The sequence below is a fragment of the Maniola hyperantus genome, chromosome 5, assembly GCF_902806685.2.
Source record: "Maniola hyperantus chromosome 5, iAphHyp1.2, whole genome shotgun sequence".
In the NCBI taxonomy this organism is placed as follows: Eukaryota; Metazoa; Arthropoda; class Insecta; order Lepidoptera; family Nymphalidae; genus Maniola; species Maniola hyperantus.
In genome coordinates this window covers 8,383,459-8,402,609 of record NC_048540.1, presented here as the reverse complement: position 1 = coordinate 8,402,609, position 19,151 = coordinate 8,383,459, and the positions used below count along the sequence as shown (strand labels likewise).

General features: G+C 36.2%; 2 protein-coding genes across 7 annotated transcripts in view; both read right to left on the bottom strand.

Moving 5' to 3' along the window:
- The window catches only part of LOC117982699 (protocadherin Fat 3-like), a 31,394-nt gene extending 27,616 nt beyond the window's left edge, over positions 1 to 3,778 (bottom strand). For all 6 annotated transcript variants that reach the window (XM_069498907.1, XM_069498908.1, XM_069498911.1 and 3 more), the window contains exons 1-4: positions 3,509 to 3,778; positions 2,732 to 2,833; positions 1,062 to 1,246; positions 11 to 319 (exon numbers count right to left, since the gene is read on the bottom strand). In XM_069498907.1, coding sequence (XP_069355008.1) covers positions 11 to 319; positions 1,062 to 1,246; positions 2,732 to 2,833; positions 3,509 to 3,572 — 660 coding nt within the window. In that variant the 5' untranslated portion in view covers positions 3,573 to 3,778. The remainder of the gene's footprint in view (positions 1 to 10; positions 320 to 1,061; positions 1,247 to 2,731; positions 2,834 to 3,508) is intronic.
- A 1,531-nt stretch (positions 3,779 to 5,309) lies between these two features.
- LOC117982705 (carboxypeptidase N subunit 2-like) lies at positions 5,310 to 17,621 on the bottom strand. Its single transcript, XM_034969086.2, has 8 exons — positions 17,298 to 17,621; positions 15,790 to 15,954; positions 14,230 to 14,380; positions 13,244 to 13,387; positions 8,927 to 9,383; positions 7,263 to 7,522; positions 6,274 to 6,399; positions 5,310 to 5,863 (listed from the first exon to the last, which is right to left on the bottom strand). Exons 1-8 carry the CDS (start codon positions 17,347 to 17,349, stop codon positions 5,617 to 5,619), a joined length of 1,602 nt encoding a protein of 533 aa, XP_034824977.1. The 5' UTR covers positions 17,350 to 17,621; the 3' UTR covers positions 5,310 to 5,616.
- Positions 17,622 to 19,151: the final 1,530 nt, after the last annotated feature.

Sequence of the window (19,151 nt, the reverse complement as noted above, 5' to 3'; positions counted from 1 at the left end):
AGAAATTTACCGTAGCTGTTACAGTGAGAATAATTGGCTCAGGTATTGATCTGATGAACGATGTAGTTCTCAAAGCTGCTTTGAATTCTTTGGGGACAGTAGATGTGTTGTCGTACGTGATTTGAAATAGTAAACTTCCCGAAATTTCAAAGTCAATTCCCTGCGTCGTTAAATCAATGTCTCTAACAATTATATCATCCATACAATTGGTGATCAGAAAGCCTGGTGGTATTGGTGGTGCAATGATAAACTCGTAGGTATTGGAAGGTCTGAACTGTGGGTCGTTGTTGTTGGTATCAATGATGCGTATTTCAAACACCTGAGAAATAGAAAAAGACGAAAGTAAAAAGTTATCATCTTTTGTTCGCCACTTTATTGCATCAACGCAAACCCTCTCGTCAACAATGGTACGGCTGAGACAACAGCTGCGATGCAATGTTGCATCGTCAAAATCTGCGAACTCACACAGCGCTTCGCAAAAACTTATGAAACGGCTTGCACCGCGCATTCTTTCGGTGTTACTTCATTACTTAATATTATTAAGTAATACGCAGAAGTGGAATACGCTTTCTGCAATCCGTGAACAGTTCCTCAATAACAAAAAATATATTTAGTCCCTGTTCACGATTCCTGAATGAATGACTTGGTTTGGTTGGTTATCCGAACTATGACAGCATGACGCCTTGCGGAGTGAAATCGCATCGCAATTTGCAGAGCAGTTTTTCGAATTAGGAATTCAACTCGCATCGCTTCTCAATAGGTACAGTTTTGTTTTGGCCTACTAGCAGGGTTGGCATTTTTGTAAACAAAATATGTTGAAAACAAGTGTTTTAAATGTATTTTTATTAAAAGTTTTCTACATGTTTCTAAGTTAAATATTTTGTTAAAAAAAGTTTTTTTCCAACCCTGGCCCAACTTGACTACGGTGCGGTTGCAACGCAATTTGGGTGTGAATATCTAAGATGTATTGGCGATCCTTCTTGTTAAAACTTTACGTTATTTTTAATAATAATAATTTGTAGAAATTAGTATTAAATTGGCCATCTTGGTCAAGCACTTACAAAACGATTTGTACCGCCACCGGTGCATCTAAAAGTTATTGTAACTCCCATAGACATTGCTGTTTCGTATTCCTCATAGTTTTCAAATGCATCGTTAGTAGAAATAATCAGTCTAGAATCCGTATGCGATATAGTCACGTAGGATCCATTGTTTAGCCCCTCTGTGTATTCTATGTCTTCTATACCTGTAAAATTTATTTTGATTTTAATTTTAATAAAATAATTAATTAAAAATAATGAGCATGTCTCTAGAAAAGATTCTCGGAAGGAATACTACAGAGTTATAAAAAGCCATTTTCTTCCAAAATTTTAGGCACAGATGTTTCTCACGCAGGATGACATAATAATGATTAAGGAATTTGAAATCAGTTTAAATTTTTTTAATAACGATACAATAAAAAGTAGGTGGATGATTATGTTCATTGAATGAGTAGTAAATTAATAACTAGGCAAGGTAGTTTCTAAATATAAAAATAAAGCGTAGGTAAAAACACCATCATAAAAATTATTTCAAATAGGTAGTGCTTATAAAAAGACAGTGCATAACTTTCGTTATTTTATAAAAGCTGAAAGTTTCTCGGCGTGTTGTCCCCAACACTGGGAGGAACGTTTGTTTGTGGCAACCCCCTGCCAGGCACCCTTAAACTTTTAAACTTTAAGGGTGTCTGGCAGGGAGTTTCCATGACACTAAGTGTCCAGACTCTAAGTGTCTGGCAATGCATGACGTGATTTCTAATACTATTCTGAAGAAAATATAAAGAATTAGACTATACCTACTAATTACATGTGACATTTTTTACACCTTTATTACCTGATATCATCCAACGCCACCAAGATCCAAACAAAAGTTACTCCCAATGTTGGGGACAACACGCAGAGAAACTTTCAGCTTTTATAAAATAACGAAGGTCTCGCATGCGCTGCCTCTTAGTCCATACGTAATGTGTCATTTTTCGTTCAAAGAGCTACATCGAAATATATATAATAATATATATATAAATAAAAATATGGAAAAGTAGTTTTAATAAATGCAACATGTCGCTACTAGATGGCATTCACAGTCGCTTGAATACTGAATAAAACTGGGCTGGGCAGTAAGTGAACAGTGGCCTAGTTGGTGGAAGGTGCTCCGAGCGTAATACCCAGGAGAGACGCAGGTTGTACCCTGCCCGTACTGCAATTTTGTATTTAAAATTATTTAAATAAACAATATATTGAAACATACAAGTTGTAACCAGAACGCTAGCAAAAACTTAGCGGTACTGTTATGCTATCAAAACACAATCCAGTACCAATAACCATCCGCCTCATTTTGTAGTTTTTTGATTTAGTATTTTTCAAACCCGTAGCGTGCAAAACTGGGGTCAATGCCCCACCTACGACGTGGCATTGACTCCGAGTGGCCTACTTAGCAACGTTCCTTGATCTCTAGTGTTTTATTTCAATATGTCGTGAACTTTTACAAAATTTTGAATATTTTTTAATTTATTTTTCGCGTTTTATCTTATGGTATCATATCAACAACCGGTCAGTATTATCACATGTCTTCGTTTTTACTAGCGTTGTGGTTACAACCTGTATAATATAGCCTTTGTCCTGCATTAATAACAGCAATCATAGACAAAATTTTGCGTATCTTCTATCCTATAAAAAAAATTCCGAGGACTGACCGTCGATATTTGATGTAGATCTGTCCCAAATATTGCCTCTAAATGTATCGAGTATAGATTCAGACGCAGCTACAAACCAGTCTAAGCCGTCGATTGTACACCCTGAAATATAGATAACAAATATTTTGTAATTAGGTATGGTCTGGTATTGAACCACATTAAGAGTTAGCGCGCATCACGGTAAATTTCCGTACGTTTTTTTCCCCGCAAAATCTGTGAACGATCTAAGAACTACATAGAAGCGCGCGCACTGCGGAATTAATTCCGCATCGGATTTTTAATAGAATAAAATTCAACGCAACTCACTGCACCGTGGTGCGCGCCAGCTCTTAAAGTCAAAATCTTTTATTATTTACTATAGTTAAGATACTTTTTAATATCTATAGTAGGATTTAACAACTAAATAGGTACAAGGGGGGTAGATAATGGTTGTTTGATATTTATGCTTCTATAAGTTATAAATGTGAAAGTGTTTACTTGTGTGTTTGTTTATCCATCCTTCACGCTTTAACTAAGCAACAAATCGACTCTAGTTTGACGATTTTTGGCATAGAGATAGTTGAAAGGACGGAGAGTAAGATAAGGTACTTTTTATCCCGGAAAATCAAACAGTTTCCAACAATTACCTAATAAACCCTAAATCCACGCAGACGTCCATCCACGTCATGGGCATCAGCTATTACAATTATACTAACATAAACAGCTATGAGGGTTCTAAATGATCTGAGAAGAAAAGCCTACAACGTAGCGGTAAAATCCCAAGATATTTCTACTTACCATCGGCAGTCACTGACAACGTCACAAGACCACTTAAAAGTAACCAAAGAAAAGTGTTTTCCATTTTATAATTTTTTTGTTTTCATGTTACACAATGCACTAAACACCAGTTTTTAGGTAGATATAGTTAAACAACTTTCGGTTTTGTTATCCGAGGCAATTTACTTCCTATAATAATGTCAAGTAAGTATAATGGTAAATATAGTCTATTAAAACGATGATCAAAACACAACACTTATTGTAGGAGCGCAAACAAAACTGAATGTCCACTATCATGTCCTTATTTAGATAATGATGATGACGATGATTAACCGGCTATGTATTGATTGATATCTTTGCGAGGAAATGTGATAAAGTCATTATCTTCTACATAACAATGAGTGATACGAACGCATATTTCACGAGGTATTTATTGTAATTAACTCGAAGATAGATAGCATTTTCTAATTCAAACATTTCTATTGTTTTTTTCTTGCAATATTATAGATACATAGGATAGCCCATGACTGTTATCACACCTGTTGGTAAGTGATGGTGCAGTCTACGATGGAAGCGGCTGGTTTCTACACTGAGGACCATACGGGAACGCGACTTACTTGGCGACGTGGCTTTGTCGGTAGAGTGGTAACGTAGAGGGGGATTCCAACATCAATGGTGGTAACTAGCCACGGCCAAAACCATCTACTAGACCAGAGATATTTTGGAAGTCCCAAATCCCCAAATTGCCCCTGCTGGGAATTGAACCCGGTACCTCTCATATATAAGACGACAGCGCTCACCACTATGCCAGGTAGGATCGTCATGCAGTCTTTAATATTGAAATTGTCTGCCTAACATAATACATATTAAATTTTGATTGCCTACTCCAGTTTATAATATGGGTAATAAAATAAAACACAAGTAGTTCAAAAACACTGTTTTATTTAAAGACTGAAACAAACAAAACGCGTGAAGGAAACGTTTTTAATGTGGCTTCTAGAAGTTGTAATACAAGGAACTGAATGAAGCTGCAGGTGTAATATATTGGATGGCGCGCGTCGGAGTCGTAACCGTTCCTGTAGGTAATCGCGCGCCGCGCCGTCGCGCGTCGCTTCGCGTCGGTTTCACGCGCTTCTGTTTGACGTGTTCCAAACAGTTCCTTGTATCTAATACGGCTTAAAGCCGAATTGCGATACACCTATACATATAGTCCGCGGCTGGTCGACATGGCAATCGGGGTATGAGGCGGGGGGACGCCCCGCAAGTCCTCACGTCACCCACGCTTGCCCGCACCGGATTTTCGCGGGGCCTGCGCGAGTGTGCGGGGCGTTCCCTCCCCGATTACCACATCGACCTGTCGCGTACTATACCTAGTTTTAATTAGTTACACCTTGGTGTGGCCGGTAAGCAGTTGGTTAAAGTTATGTGTAACTTGTTTATTAATGGCTACATCGTAATTGGATGTAATCGGTTACATTTGACTGTCGTTTGGCAAATTGTAGATTGGGCTCTGAGCGAAATCTGATCACCCCGAGTCCACCTAGTTTATATTTCCTACATTTAATATTGTTGTAAAGCGTGAAGCCAGAAACTCGCGCAGGAGGTCCAAAATGAGGTGGAGAGCGAAGCAAGCCGCCGACATCCATATCGAAATGAATGTCGATTAGGTAAAGCTGAATTGAGGGACGACGAAGCGATTTTTCTGGCATAGCCCGTTTTAGTCGAATTTAACCGCTAAGTTTAACTAACTGCTAACGGCCGCTAGCAGTTAGTTTAACTTAGGTGTGGACAGTTAGAACCGCAACTAGTTGTGTTCAGCTAAGACCATGTACAGTTAGCAACAAAGGTTTGCACCCGCCAGTAAAAAAATACGCTAAAAAATACGCTAAAAAAATACGCAAATTAAATACGCTAGTCTGAAACCGCCCTTGCGACTATGGAGGGGTGAAAACCTAGCTTTGTTGCTGACTGTATAACTGCACTTGGCATGAAGCCGTAACATATTTAACGAAGTATCATTCATCGTGATGTCATGTGTCTTGACTTGAAGTTGTTGTACCTCCATGCTGCCGTCGTTCGCTGAGTCATTCATTATTTCCAACTTCCTAGAGTCTAACTTCCAATAAACTTTAATTCCAATCGTCCATATCAACGTCGATTTGTTCCATACTTTCCTGTGGTTTCCGGTTCACGCTTACATTAAGTGACAGTAGCTGCTGCATTGGTAATCTAGGAGAAAGATTTACCATACTAGCCCATTGCCCAGTGCAGAGTTCTGGGAACTTGAGCTTCTTGAGAAAATGACCTTCAAGGTACCATGGCGATACGCATGTAGGCGAATAGTCCCATATTTTCATTTCATTTAACCGCACCCATCTGGAATGAGAAAAATAGGGTTGATAACTACCTATTTAGAATATGTAATTAGGTCGCACTTGGCCAGTAGGGTAGATTATGGCCAAACCCTTCGCATTCTCAGAGACCCGTGCTCAGTAGTGAGCTGGCGATGGGTTGTTGATGATGATGATGATGACGTGCAGTATGCTGAGCTGTTTTGGCATTACAGTAAAGCAAGTGAAAAGACCTTATATAATAATATGCAAAAGAGACTAAGGGTATGTATCACAACTCCCAGAACTTTATCTAACGGATGATATTTTCACAGATTCTCAATACAAAACTGTCATAACTTCAAATTTATTCGTCAGATAAAGATTATCTGAAGGTGGTGAAACTGGTCCTTAAATTACTGCCAACTCTTATGAATCCGATTAAAGATGACTCACGCAGATACGTAGAGAGCATGGCAATCGCAGTGCCAGGGGTTGTTGGATAGTTTGACGTTCGCCAGCTTTGGGAGGTAGTCGAAGGTGCGAGATGGCAACGAAGGGAACATGTTGTTGTCCAGATACCTGTAAAACAATCAATTGAAATATTAAAGCAGCAAATTTGTCAAGCTACATTAACAGCCGTACTCAGAGTCGCTTAATCGTTACTTAAGTTTAGTTAAAACGAGACAGAGCTATCTCTCACATAAATCTGTCTCGTTTTAACTCAATCTTAAGTAACGATTAGCGACTCTGAGTACGGCTGTAGGAAAACTAGACTAATTAATTGTTTATTAGTAAGTATAATAAAAACAAACAGGTTACTTCGGTTGAGCGTACATTTATGCTAAAACGTGGCGGGCGCGAGCCGTGCCACGTACCTACGAGGCGCGGACGAGGCATGGACGCCACGCGGTGAAGCATAAACTGCTTCATATAAAATGTTCGTGATGTTTTGAATCCGTGCCTCGTCCGCGCCTCGTACGTGGCACGGCTCGCGCCCGCCACGTGTTAGCATAAGTCATCCCTTAAACATCAAACCATTTTAACAGCGAAAATCAAAATATCGAGATAGCTACAATGGACCTGTGACCTTTTATATTATAGAGCTCCATTCAAGGGATTAAAAGTTCCATTAGTAAGAGTAACTCTTTGTAGTCTATTCTTGTCGAAGCAAACTATAGTACACGACAGGTTAAGATGGCAATTGGGGTAGGTATGAGGCGGGGAGATGCATATTTAGGAGCTATACGACTATCAGGCTATCCGGACTTATGCTATGAAAAAATATACCTATTAAAAAAGCGGGTTTTCGATACAGTATAGTAATAAAAATAACAGGTAGGTAGCCTACTTACTATAAGACAAGAAGAATGATAATTTTTTAAATAAATTGAAATTAACATACTTTTCTTGACGAATGATGCAAAGAAACATTTTATACTTACAATGTAGTGAGATTCTTCAAGGTGGAAAACGTTTTGAAATGTACCTCGTATATTTGATTGTCAGAGAGTATGAGAGATGTAAGATTTTGCGAGCCTTGAAATGCTGAGATATTCAAGAAGCGTAATTTGTTTTTAGATAAATCCAGTTTCTCTAAATTTGAGCAGTTGGCGAAAATTTCGTCCGGAATCTCTGATATAAAGTTGCCTTTTAAATCCAAGTTACGAAGTTGCCTCAAGTTTTGGAATTCGAGACCTGTCAACTAAACGATTTGTTATGTAATGAATTATACAGTTCACAGTTCATGTTTCACTGCGAGTAAAATTATTGATGATATTATTTTTATTTCAGGTGAATAATTTATAGTCCAGAAAATAGAATTTCCATTTTCTGTATTAAATTTTTTATTATAGTTCTCGACTCTTTCGAATAGGTACAGGCAAAGGACATACGAATAAGGTACGTATATTATATTCTTGGCATTCGAGACTTTTCTCACAGAAATAGTAAAATAAAATTATTATATAAATTCGTAGCAGTATTTTCAAACTCTTTTGTGTTCCCATAACAGATTTTTCTCTTGAAATACACCGGTAATATTTTAGTTCTAACTTCTATCTATAACTGTTAGTACGAGTACCTATAAGTCCGCGACAGGTCAAGATGACAATCGGGGTATGAGGCGGGGGGACGCTCCGCACATCCGAGCTCTCCCGCACCGGGTTAGCGTGGGGGCTGGCGGGTGTGCGGAATGTTCCCTCTCCGATTGCCATTTCGACCTGTCGCGTACTTACCTACTTTGTTAAATTGTGCTAAGTTCATGATTAAAACAGTAGATATGAGGTTAGTAGACTTTAATGAGGCTGCTAATACCTTAACGATATTTACATACTGGAATAATTCAAAAGCTTCAGGTACGTGCTGCTACAGTAGATATTTCCTAGTACCTAAATATCCAAAAGTAATTTCCGCAACTAGCGGCGGTGCAGTGAAGCATTTTACTAAGCTAGACACGAGAAAACCTTGGTAAATATTATTTATTCCCCTTTCCATTTACTTAGTTGTAAGCTTAGTCATATTATTACAGAAAATTTTTTTTACAAAAAAAATAAAAACCGACCCCAAAAAATATTATTATGGAACTATATTAACTCTTATATACATAATATATTCGGTAATAAATTAAATTATTTTTCAATTTTTAGTGTTTGTGTAACGAAGTCGGTTTTTATTTTTTTTGTAAAAATTTTTTATTTCACAATTTTTAGTGGCCCCATGGAATTATGCTATGACTGGTTAAAAATCTATTGTTTACTAAGCTATTACACTGATCGCGAGCAATTTACTCTTATCCGTTGAGGAGTTCCAGTATCTATCTTCGAAGATGTTCATCAGATCTTCACCAAATTGAAATGGGACCAACTTTGAAGTATACCCTTTCAAACAAAAAAAGAATTTTTAAAATCGGTCCAGGCGTTTTCGAGTAATCGGGGAACATACATAAAAAATAAAAAAAAATAAAAAAAAACCTCCTCCTTTTTTTGAAGTCGGTTAAAAATACAATCATTTTCCTTCTTTCGTCTTTCAATGTGTATCTCATTATTTAAATGCTTCGGCTCTACACCACTCTATGTATATATATGTGTGCGTTGTGCTTAATACTTACACTTATTAAGTGATTATTCGACAAATCCAAGAAGGTTAAACAGTGTAGATTGCAAAATAAGTTGTTAGGTATATTCATCAAATTGTTTTTATCTAACAGCAATGTCTCAAGAGAAGACAGATTCTCAAATGCGTTTTCTGTGATATTACTGATTTTGTTATCTGACAGTTTCAATATTTGGAGACTCTTTAATACGAAGGTTCCATTTTCTATTTGCTGAATTTTATTTTTAGATAAATCCAGAATTAACAGTGACTTAAGTCCAATAAACGTGAAGGATGGTATATAAACAATTTGATTATTAGAAATGTCAACTGTTTCCAAATAAGAATTGTTCACAAATAGACGCTCCGGAAGTGTATATAGGAAATTATTTGATAAATCTACGTGGAACAATTTCTTCGTATACCGGAAAGCATCGCTATTGATTTCCTCTAAATAATTCCTTTGCAAACGTCTGAAATAAAACAAAATGATATTGCTACCGTACCAGCTCACATATTTACTTGTTTTGTTGATGAATTTACAATTCGAATGGGCGGTAATAGCAATCAGTAAAAACAAAATAGCAAATCAACAGAGCGACAGGCAATAAAGCTTTTTAACCATGGTGTTTTTAATCAAGATGGTATACCTTTATCATATTCGTAAGTTAGTGATTAAAATAATAATTGTCATAGTGATAAGACAATCATGCACTTCTAACTATAATTATTTTTATTCAGTTTGGATAAACAGATTTAGAAGCGGATAATTATGACTTATATGACGAGCATTCATACACCACTACTTTTTTATTACCATAAAAATTTTAAGAGCGAATACGGTAAAAGTTAATTATTGTTTTGCATATATCGTCTTCTAATCATATATTTTTTGTACTTTAGTTGAACAAAGTTATTAAAGTTTTCTTTGAAAATATGAATACACGTTTGGACAGGACACACTCGCGCTCCTAGAATAATATATACTATAGAACGCTGATGAAGTTACTTTTGTATGAAAACCGCGCGAGCCACCTCGCACACTATCTTAAAGAATAGCGTATTCAGCACACAGCCATCGCGACTCTACTATTGGTCAAAAAATTACAAGCAAAAATCGTCTGTATCTTCTTAACGGTAGGGTTGATTTTGAAGTACCATTCAAGTATTGTATTGCCAGCTATGATAAAAATTTGCACAATAAATATTTTCAGTTCTTAATATCATGTTCCAAGCGTTGATAATTATTGTGCTTATTGTGCAAACATCTGAAAAACATGTTTCACTATATAAAGTACATGTCGCTCGAAGTAATCACTTTAAAAATAATTAATTAAATTATTGTGAAAATTTTTGTACGTCACTGGCAATACACAAGCCACTGACAAATAGTGATGTGTAACAATTGGAAGTCGATATCGATAATAATTATCAATACGTCATAATTATTGGCTATCTTAAAGGGCAGTTAAAGATGGTATGGCATTCTTTAAATTTATTTACATACATGACGATTTCTAACAGACTTTCGAAAAAAAGGTTCTCAACTCGACTTATATGTATGTTAAATATCAGTATGTACCTACCTAAGTTACCAATCTTCTCACTTCAGCCGAGATCCTGTTCTTACGATTTCAAAATCAATAATGGTACCGGAAATGTCTGTAATTCAGTCATTCTGTAGAATACCTAGTCAATCCGTGATATACCTGTCTTGTTTTGGCAAAGTATAAAATATGCAATCTATTGTTGTCCATCATCATCATGATCAATCCATCGCCGGCTCACTGCAGAGCACGGGTCTCTTCTCAGAGTGAGAAGGGTTTGGTCGTAGTCTACCACGCTGGCCATGTGCGGATTGATAGAATTTATATAAGTATATTGATAGACTAGATAGTAAATAGATCAGTCTGTCAGTCAGGCCGGAGGAAGTCTTATTATATAAATAGATCTACTATTGTTGTATTACTACCTACTATAAATTATGCTATAGTACTTAAACTTTTTTATAACAATAGGTACCACAAGATGTTTAGCCTTTATTAACAAAAATACACTATCGATAAAATTATCGACACACGCAAGCCCAAAATTAAGAGCGTTGACGCGTGGGACCACTTCGCAAGTTCTTTGTTTGTTTGAAAATGAAGGAAATTTTTGTATGAATTTGTTTTGTTTGCTGGCCATCTTTTTTCCCCGACCGCAGCGATAATCCTTGAAGATACTTAGTGTATATCCCCTTATAGCAATAGCTTCTAATCAGCCTACAAGAATAGGAACAGAGACGGTATTAAAAGCCTTGGTGAGATCAATAATCACGCCTACTACTTTGTTCTTAGCTTCTATACGATTAACAATTTGATCAGTCAGAAGGTTGATGGCATCTTCTGTAGACTTTCCCTTCCGGAAACCAAACTGATTCTCAGATAATAATATGTTATGTCTATTCAAGAAGCTGGCTGGCTGGTTGTTCAGAATTTTCTAGATGACATTTCAAAGCATTGTTAGCACTGAGATAGGTCTATAATTTGTAATTAAGGTACTCCAATAAATTTTGTACAATTGTGACTTTAAGGATTTTTTTTTCTGAAAGAAAACCTTCAAGCTCTGTGCACATGCCAAGTGTCAAAAAAGAGTTCCATACAAAAATGTTCTAGGGAGCCTTATGAAAATTAAAAATAAATTTTGTATGGATGTGAAGTTTTTTTTCACTGGTTCACAAATCACCAGTGACCCAAGTTGTCGAACATTTTTTGTTTCGTAACCGTCTGTCTGATAGTTTTCAAGAGCCTTAAGGGTATCCTAGTCAGTTATTCACGTCTGGCTATCTTTATAATCTTGTTGCCCTAGAGTTTTCACTTTTACGCACACGGAAAGTTTGCTCTGCTAGACCACGATACGTGATCATCATTAGCTATGATTGGAAGACTTGAAATTGGCACAATACAATTTCGTAGCTGGGCCAATTTCAAAAGTAGCCTGTGATTTAGTAGGATTAACTAAAAGACCATGCATAACAGTTCTTTTTTGTTTTGATATTTCTAGGTCATCTGTAATCAGTCATTGGTATTTTTATGAGTGTGTCAAGAGTTGGGAGAAGGTCATTCCATCGAAAAACTCTTCTCATAAGGCTTTCGGTGGCTTTAGTGCCCACAAGACAGTTCTTATATTCTTCTAAGTGACGCTGTAAGACTATTCGTATGGACGTTTTCATATGGATAGCTTGGCCTTATGTTTCTTAGCATTGCTATGTCTATCTTCTCTTATTGTAGGCATTACGAGATACTCGTGTGTTTCCGATGTTTTAGTAAACCACTAAAACAAACGGGGCTTTGAGTATTTTCCGTGTGAAAGACGGAGTTTTGATATCACTGTAGTTTTTGTATGTTAGAAATAAATGTCTTTGTTAGAAATAACCAGAGAATGTGTTTATTATATGTGTTTTTCGTGGTTATATGTTAACTAAAGACGCACTCAAAATCGTATAATTTAGTAAACGTCTTCCGCAAGAATAAGGATTTGATAGGATTATTATTTTTCAATAAAATTAATAATTCATTAGCAATAGATCTTTAAAAAAGGCTTGTTCTTAAATATTTCAACCTTTTTATTCGTTATTACTCCTAATATCTGTAGCACTTCGCACATGAATAATTCCTAAAAAATCGGTAATTGTGTTGAACGCTCTTAACATTGTCAACCGATATAATTTTTCGAGATTATGCCTCGATCTACAAATATTTTAGTAGATTTTTATCTTATGGACGAAAGAAATTCCTTTATTTACCCGGACTCACATTTTTATTTCGCATACGACTTATAATTACAGTAAAACTCGGCATCTTTTCGAGTTTTGTACGGCAGCTCTAATCACGGTGACAATTAGGCAAAAATGGCCCATAGTAATGTGCTCAAAAGACTTTGATATGAGCGTTTGCTCATATCCGCGGCTCGCCTGCCCCGCCCACATGCTTCATCAAGTAGAGGGGGATTCCAACATCAATGCTCGCGCTACTATTAACGAAACGTCATGTCATGTCAACGCCGCGCGTCACAAGTAGGTAGCTACGCTACTCTAAAAAGATTTTGACTAATTGTTATTATTGATAGTTTTATCGATATTTAGAATACTATCGAGTATCCTAAAAAAATAATCGTATTTTTAGGCACGTAAACGTGTTAAGTATCTTATTTTGATTTAGGACATTTTGTTTTTTATGGTAATTAAAAATTATTGATGTATATTATGATAAGCACAAGAGTCTCACTTATTTGTTCGTTTGTGGGAAAGGTACCCTATTATCCTTAACAAAGTGAATGAATGCATTCTTACAGTATCCGTAAATTGACGAGGGAGTCGAAAATCCCTGAGGGAAGAAACTCCATGTGATTGTCAAACATATCCAATTCGGTTAGTGAGCGCATTCCTTTGAACGTAGTCTTGTGTAAAGTTCGCAGTTTATTTGTGCCCAGATCACTGAAAATGTCGACGATTTTATTGTTACTACCTACCAAATAAAAACGATACGAGATCGTGGTTAAGAGGCCTATTACCAGCAATGGATGGCCGGCCGTCGAGACGACCTTCACAAAGTTCAAATCGAATTGTCTGAAACAAACTTCGAGCAGACTTGACCAGCTACGTGGTCCACTAGGACTCCTGTTTATTTACCTATTTTATATGTAACTAGATGATGCCCGAGACTTCGTTCTCGGATTTAGGTTTTTAAAATCCCGTGGCAACTCTTTGATTTTCCGGGATTAAAAGTAGCATATGCCCTTTCCCGGGATGCAAGCTATCTCTATATCAAAATCGGTATAATTTGCTTCGGGTGCGGAATGTTCTAAATTCAAATTACATTACATCTCTTAAGACGTAATGGATTTCAGTACAAAATTACATCCCTTAAGATGTAATAGACTTTAGTATAACATTACGACCTCGCTAAGTCATAGGAATGTTATGATTATGACGTACTTTATACGTAAGCTAACAGGTATGTAATAAGGCTTTCTAAAGCAAGTGGTGTGAAAAATCAATGAAATGGATGGGCTGTGTAGAGAGTTCCATCCATGCAGATAAAGTCACGGGTATCATCTAGTAAAGTGGGTACATAACAAGAATGAAATTGCATATCGATCAACTAACGCAAACTTAAGACCTAGTAAGTATATTAGTACATATGTTTACGTCAGTACTAGGGCTTTCGAAAATCAAAATTACGGAATCTAAAAAGGCGAAAAAAGACTGGGATCCCGGTATTGGAAGTCCTAGTCAGTACAACATCATTATACAATTAGATATTATTATGTACTCACATGGTATTTAAATCAGCCGGGATGGTCAAATCAGGAGAGAGCGAGGTAAGGCCAGCCCGCCAGCACTTGAGGGAACGGTGTGTCGCATCACATCTACATGGAGGTTTGGAACATTGGCGCCAACGAGATTGGCCGAAGCTGATGGTCCAAACTAAATAGAACACAATCGAAACAGAAAGCATAGCAGGTTCTTTTCGGTAACTGGAACCGAATTTTTGTACCTAACCTTAAATAATACCTAGAACTACAACACATTCAAGACCAAGAGTAAGCAAGTATAGTACTCGGGGAATCGGGGTCCCTTCCCACCTCATACCTCGATTGCCATCTCAACCTGTCGCGTACTAGGTTTAGAAGATATTTATTACTAGCTGATGCCCGCGACTTCGTTCGCGTGGATATAGTTTTTTAAAACCCCTTGGGAACTCTTTAATTTTCCGGGATAAAAAGTAGCCTATGTCCTTCCCCGGGATGCAAGCTATCTCTGTACCAAATTTCGTCAAAATCGGTTAAACGGTTGAGCCGTGAAAAGCTAGCAGACAGACAGACAGACAGACAGACACACTTTCGCATTTATAATATTAAGTATGGATTTATGCTTAAGTGTAAAAAAAACATTCGCCACTCCATTTGAAGTGTGAAATTTTACTGTTATATACTGCTGCTGCTAGGTATAGTACGCGATAGGTCAAAATGGCAATCGGGGATGAGGCGGGGGACGCCCAGCGCACCCGCACGTTATCCGCGATATCCCGCACCGGGTTAGCGCGGGACGCGGGGGCTGTGTGGGTGTGCGAGGCGTCCCCACCCCGATTGCCATGTTTCGTAAATTATTATTGGCCTCCTTTCAATATTTTTATAATATCTAAATGGTTAAGATGTGTAGTTTTGCTAACTTTGACGGGGCATGCGCAAAATCCTGTGTACGTTTAGCTAAGTTGCTATCGTCCACAATTGCTATGCAAATACTTTAAAAATAAGCTATTGCTCTGTAGCTGTTATACTTATAACAATAATTGCTAATAGGGGTTTTGAGAAAATTATGTAAATAAGTGTGAATTTCAAATATAAATCAACTTTGATGCGAGTAAATGTTATGTATTAATTTTTTTTTGCCATTTATCAAACTTAGGCTCCTTTATTGCTCAGAGCCATAAAGGAGTCTACATTTGATAAATCTCTGTACTATAGGTATATGTACCTCCCTAGAGCAAATAATATTATGTTCCTTGATCTGTACTATCCCTGACTGTTTCCCTTCTCCACCATCTGACTGTTGTTTACTACTATATTGATGATGTACTACTGGCGATGTTAAGTACTACTCATCGAGGTAAAATCAATGAGGCCATACATGATATGATGCGACTAAAATAACAAAGGGAAATGCTTTCCGTTCATTAGTTCGGGCTCATTTTACATTTGCTGTAAGTTCTCAAAGACAAGTTCGCATACTGACATTTTTGCAGCATCAGTGATTTATTATAACAAGTTTGTGCACTTAAAGTAGGTACATTTTCAATTTATAGAAATTATTTAAAGGTAAATAAAGGGGTTCACCCGATTGTTCAATAGCTTGAAGCCGTCGATCAAGCTTTCGCCAATGAAGATCTGTAGCACAACCCATATTTACTGGCTGGGCTGCTTTCTGGCCCTTAGTGAAAATGTCGAGTACATCACACGGTGACAGGTTGCATGGTGATTCTGCTAATGTTGTCCCGAAACCTAGAATAATTAGTACATAATTTACACGCACTTTTTAATGGACACGCTACAGGCCTGCAGGAGATAGGTATAGCCAAACTGAGGAAGATACCTACAGGATCATTACCCAGTTTTCTGCAAAATGCTGCAAGGAGGCATCGTTTGTTTCCTATCAACTGGTGAAGCACCAAGTTGTTATCAGTGATCAAACTGCCAGTAGAAGATTACATGAACTTAATCTCCAAGTTCTCGCTACGAGAGCTCTATGAAACGTAGAAAGACACCCTTTTTGAGCGCGAACTTGCCAATAAATTGCTGTGTAGTTTAGCGAGATATAAACGGAAATGTATTTCGTTTGTAAATCTAATGAGTAAGTAAGTACAAATTAAATTAATTGAAATAAATAATAAATTAATTTAATTTTAAAAAATCAAGGGCGTCGTTCATTATGGGTTCAATATATGCAATGGACTAAAAATCAGTAGGCACTGGGTTCTGTTTTTTGATGATTCTGGCTTCTATTCTATTTCAATTCAGGGATAGTGCGTGTTCGGCGAGTTGAGGTCGTCAAATTCGATTTCAGAATCACCAGAAAGTTCACTCTGACCAAAGCGGAACGATCATGCTGTTGGAGTGAAATTCGCCTGTGTGAAAGAACAGATCTCATCTGGATGCTTTATTTAGTTTTTACGTAGGTATGCGTTACATTTTTTATTGTTTTTTTCGGTTTTGGAATTCATTAATTATTATCTAATTTTCATGAGAATATGTTTTTATTTTTGCACAAACAAGCCTTTTATTAAATAAATTAAAATGAGTATTAAATTACGCTTAATAATGTATAGGTATTTATTATGTTACGTTACGGTAGGCAAACAATGTTAAACTTAAAATGTAGTATAATACAATAAACTTGTACCCTAGATTTTATTAGATGTTTTATAAAATTCAGTACATATTTTAATTTATTATAAATTGTAAAAAGAGAGAACAAATCAAAGATGAGCACAAAAACAAGCCGTAACAGCTCTTGAATTCGACTGCAAAGCCAGACTTGGCTCTGGCCATTTTTTAGAATTATCATCTCACTAGCCTTTAATAGTACCTACATCCCTTACCATCACAACTTTTTATCCAGTAGGTACAAAATTAATGAAGCAGTAAGTATATTCATCATTTTATATTTTATTCTCTCTATAAATAAAATGTTACTTCTGATTTCCTTCAGTTGCCTTAGTAATAAACATTTCAACAAGAATATAAATTAAATATAACATTTCGCGTGAAATGAGATATACTTGAGATATAAAATATTTTGAATACATGAAAGCATCTTGCTTTTATCAAAATGAACGTATTTTTACCTTTTAACATGATGATTTGTAGAGTAATGTAGATTGTGTATACAGTATTCATTGTTTGGTTATGGCCCACTGATCACTATAGAACAATAGTTGTGAATCGCTGAGCACTAACGCTTTTGTTTCTCTAACGCAAGTAGGTACTATGCAATACTGCACTATCTCCTAGACCTGATGTCGTAATCGGGACTTAATTCAATATAATCTCATAGATTAATCGCCTTAAGTTATTAAACAAAATAATCTTTAAGTACATTAGGTCTTCAAGTATCTAGCTTATAATAACGATAGATTTAATATTAGGAACGATGAAATCAATATTCATGCGACATGCGTTGCACTTTTGTAATGACACTTTGCACTTTAGGAAAATACGAATGATTAAGAATTTATTGAAACTGACTCTAAAGTCTACGATAAAGTAGGCAACAAAATAATACGTGATATCATATTTTAGCCTACAGCTGTTGGTAACAATTTCAGCTACTTAATTTTAAATGAATGAAGAGAAGCACACATACGTTCACATACGTTTCTGCAATAAACTGGTACTTAAACTGATAAAATGCTCTTACAGCGTATTTTCTGCCTATATCTCGGGTAACTTCAAAATATGATTCGGTTACCTTTTCTATAGAAGCAATCTCATTATTTCTTTCCACTCAGCCATGTTGTAGGCAAAATAAAATAGCATAGGTACTTAAACAAATCTTAATAAATAAGACTTGTTTATACTAGTTTATTCAGTGCCAGTCTAAACAGTCAGTCGTGTTTTTTAAATTTTAAAAACACTACAGTCTGCCCTGCGAAAAACCCGGCTAAGTGCGAGTCAGACTGGGGCACCGTGGGGTTCCGTACTTGGGTATTTTTTTCGACATTTTGTACTATAAATCATAAACTATTACGCATAAAAGTAAATAAAAATCACTTTTAGAATGTACAAGTAAAGTTCTTTACCCCATTTGTTATAGTTATCTTACTTTGAAAATTGAAAATACTAATTATTATTTGTTCATGAATTATCTTAATTTTTTTGTGACGTAACCACAAATTCACGGTTTTCAGATTTTTTCCTTTACTTAATTTTATTATGAATTTATAAATTTACCTGCCAAATTTCAGGATTCTAGGTCAACGAGAAGTACCCTATAGGTTTCCTTGACAGACACGACTGTATGTCTATACAGACAGACAACAATGTGATCCTTTTTTCCTTTTGAGGTACGGAACTCTAAAAAGAAAATTAGTAATAATATTCGTATGTATAACAAAGATAATAGGAATACACCCTAACGCTAGCAAAAATTAAGCATCATTTTGTAGTTTTAGTGATTTAGTATTTTTCAAACCCGCAATGTATAGCGTGCAAAACTCGGGTCAGTGCTCCGCCTACGACGCGGCATTGACTCCGAGTGGCCTACTTACGCAACGTTCGTTGACCTCTATCGTTCGTGTTCCTGTTCGTGTCAGTCAGATGTTTTATTTGCAATATATCGTAATTTTTTTACAAAATAATAAGATTTTTTATATATTTTTTGGGTATTTTTTGGTGTATCATATTAATTATCAATAATCATCAGCAGGTACTATGACTTGTCTTCGTGTTTGCCAGCGTTCTGGTTACAACCTTTATTACTTAAATCAGTATAATATTGTATTATAATATCAACATAAAAATAAAAAAAACATTGAAAAAATATTTACTGCATGTTGGAACATCCAATCCTCAATTTTATTATCCGTAATTAACCAGTTAACCAAATTGATTGCGTCCGTCCTAGCTGAGGTTCCGACAATTTTCTAGTAAGTATGTATTATATTATTTTCTACTACTAAATATAGCACAGAAATCTAAGT

Coding starts and splice junctions, on each gene's coding strand:
- LOC117982705 (XM_034969086.2), bottom strand. CDS start 17,349: ATGAATACTGTATACACAATCTACATTACTCTACAAATCATCATGTTA. Junction 7,523..8,926: donor CGAATAATCACTTAATAAGT/GTAAGTATTAAG, acceptor CAAATCGTTTAG/TTGACAGGTCTCGAATTCCA. Junction 6,400..7,262: donor TTGAAGAATCTCACTACATT/GTAAGTATAAAA, acceptor ATTGTTTTACAG/GTATCTGGACAACAACATGT.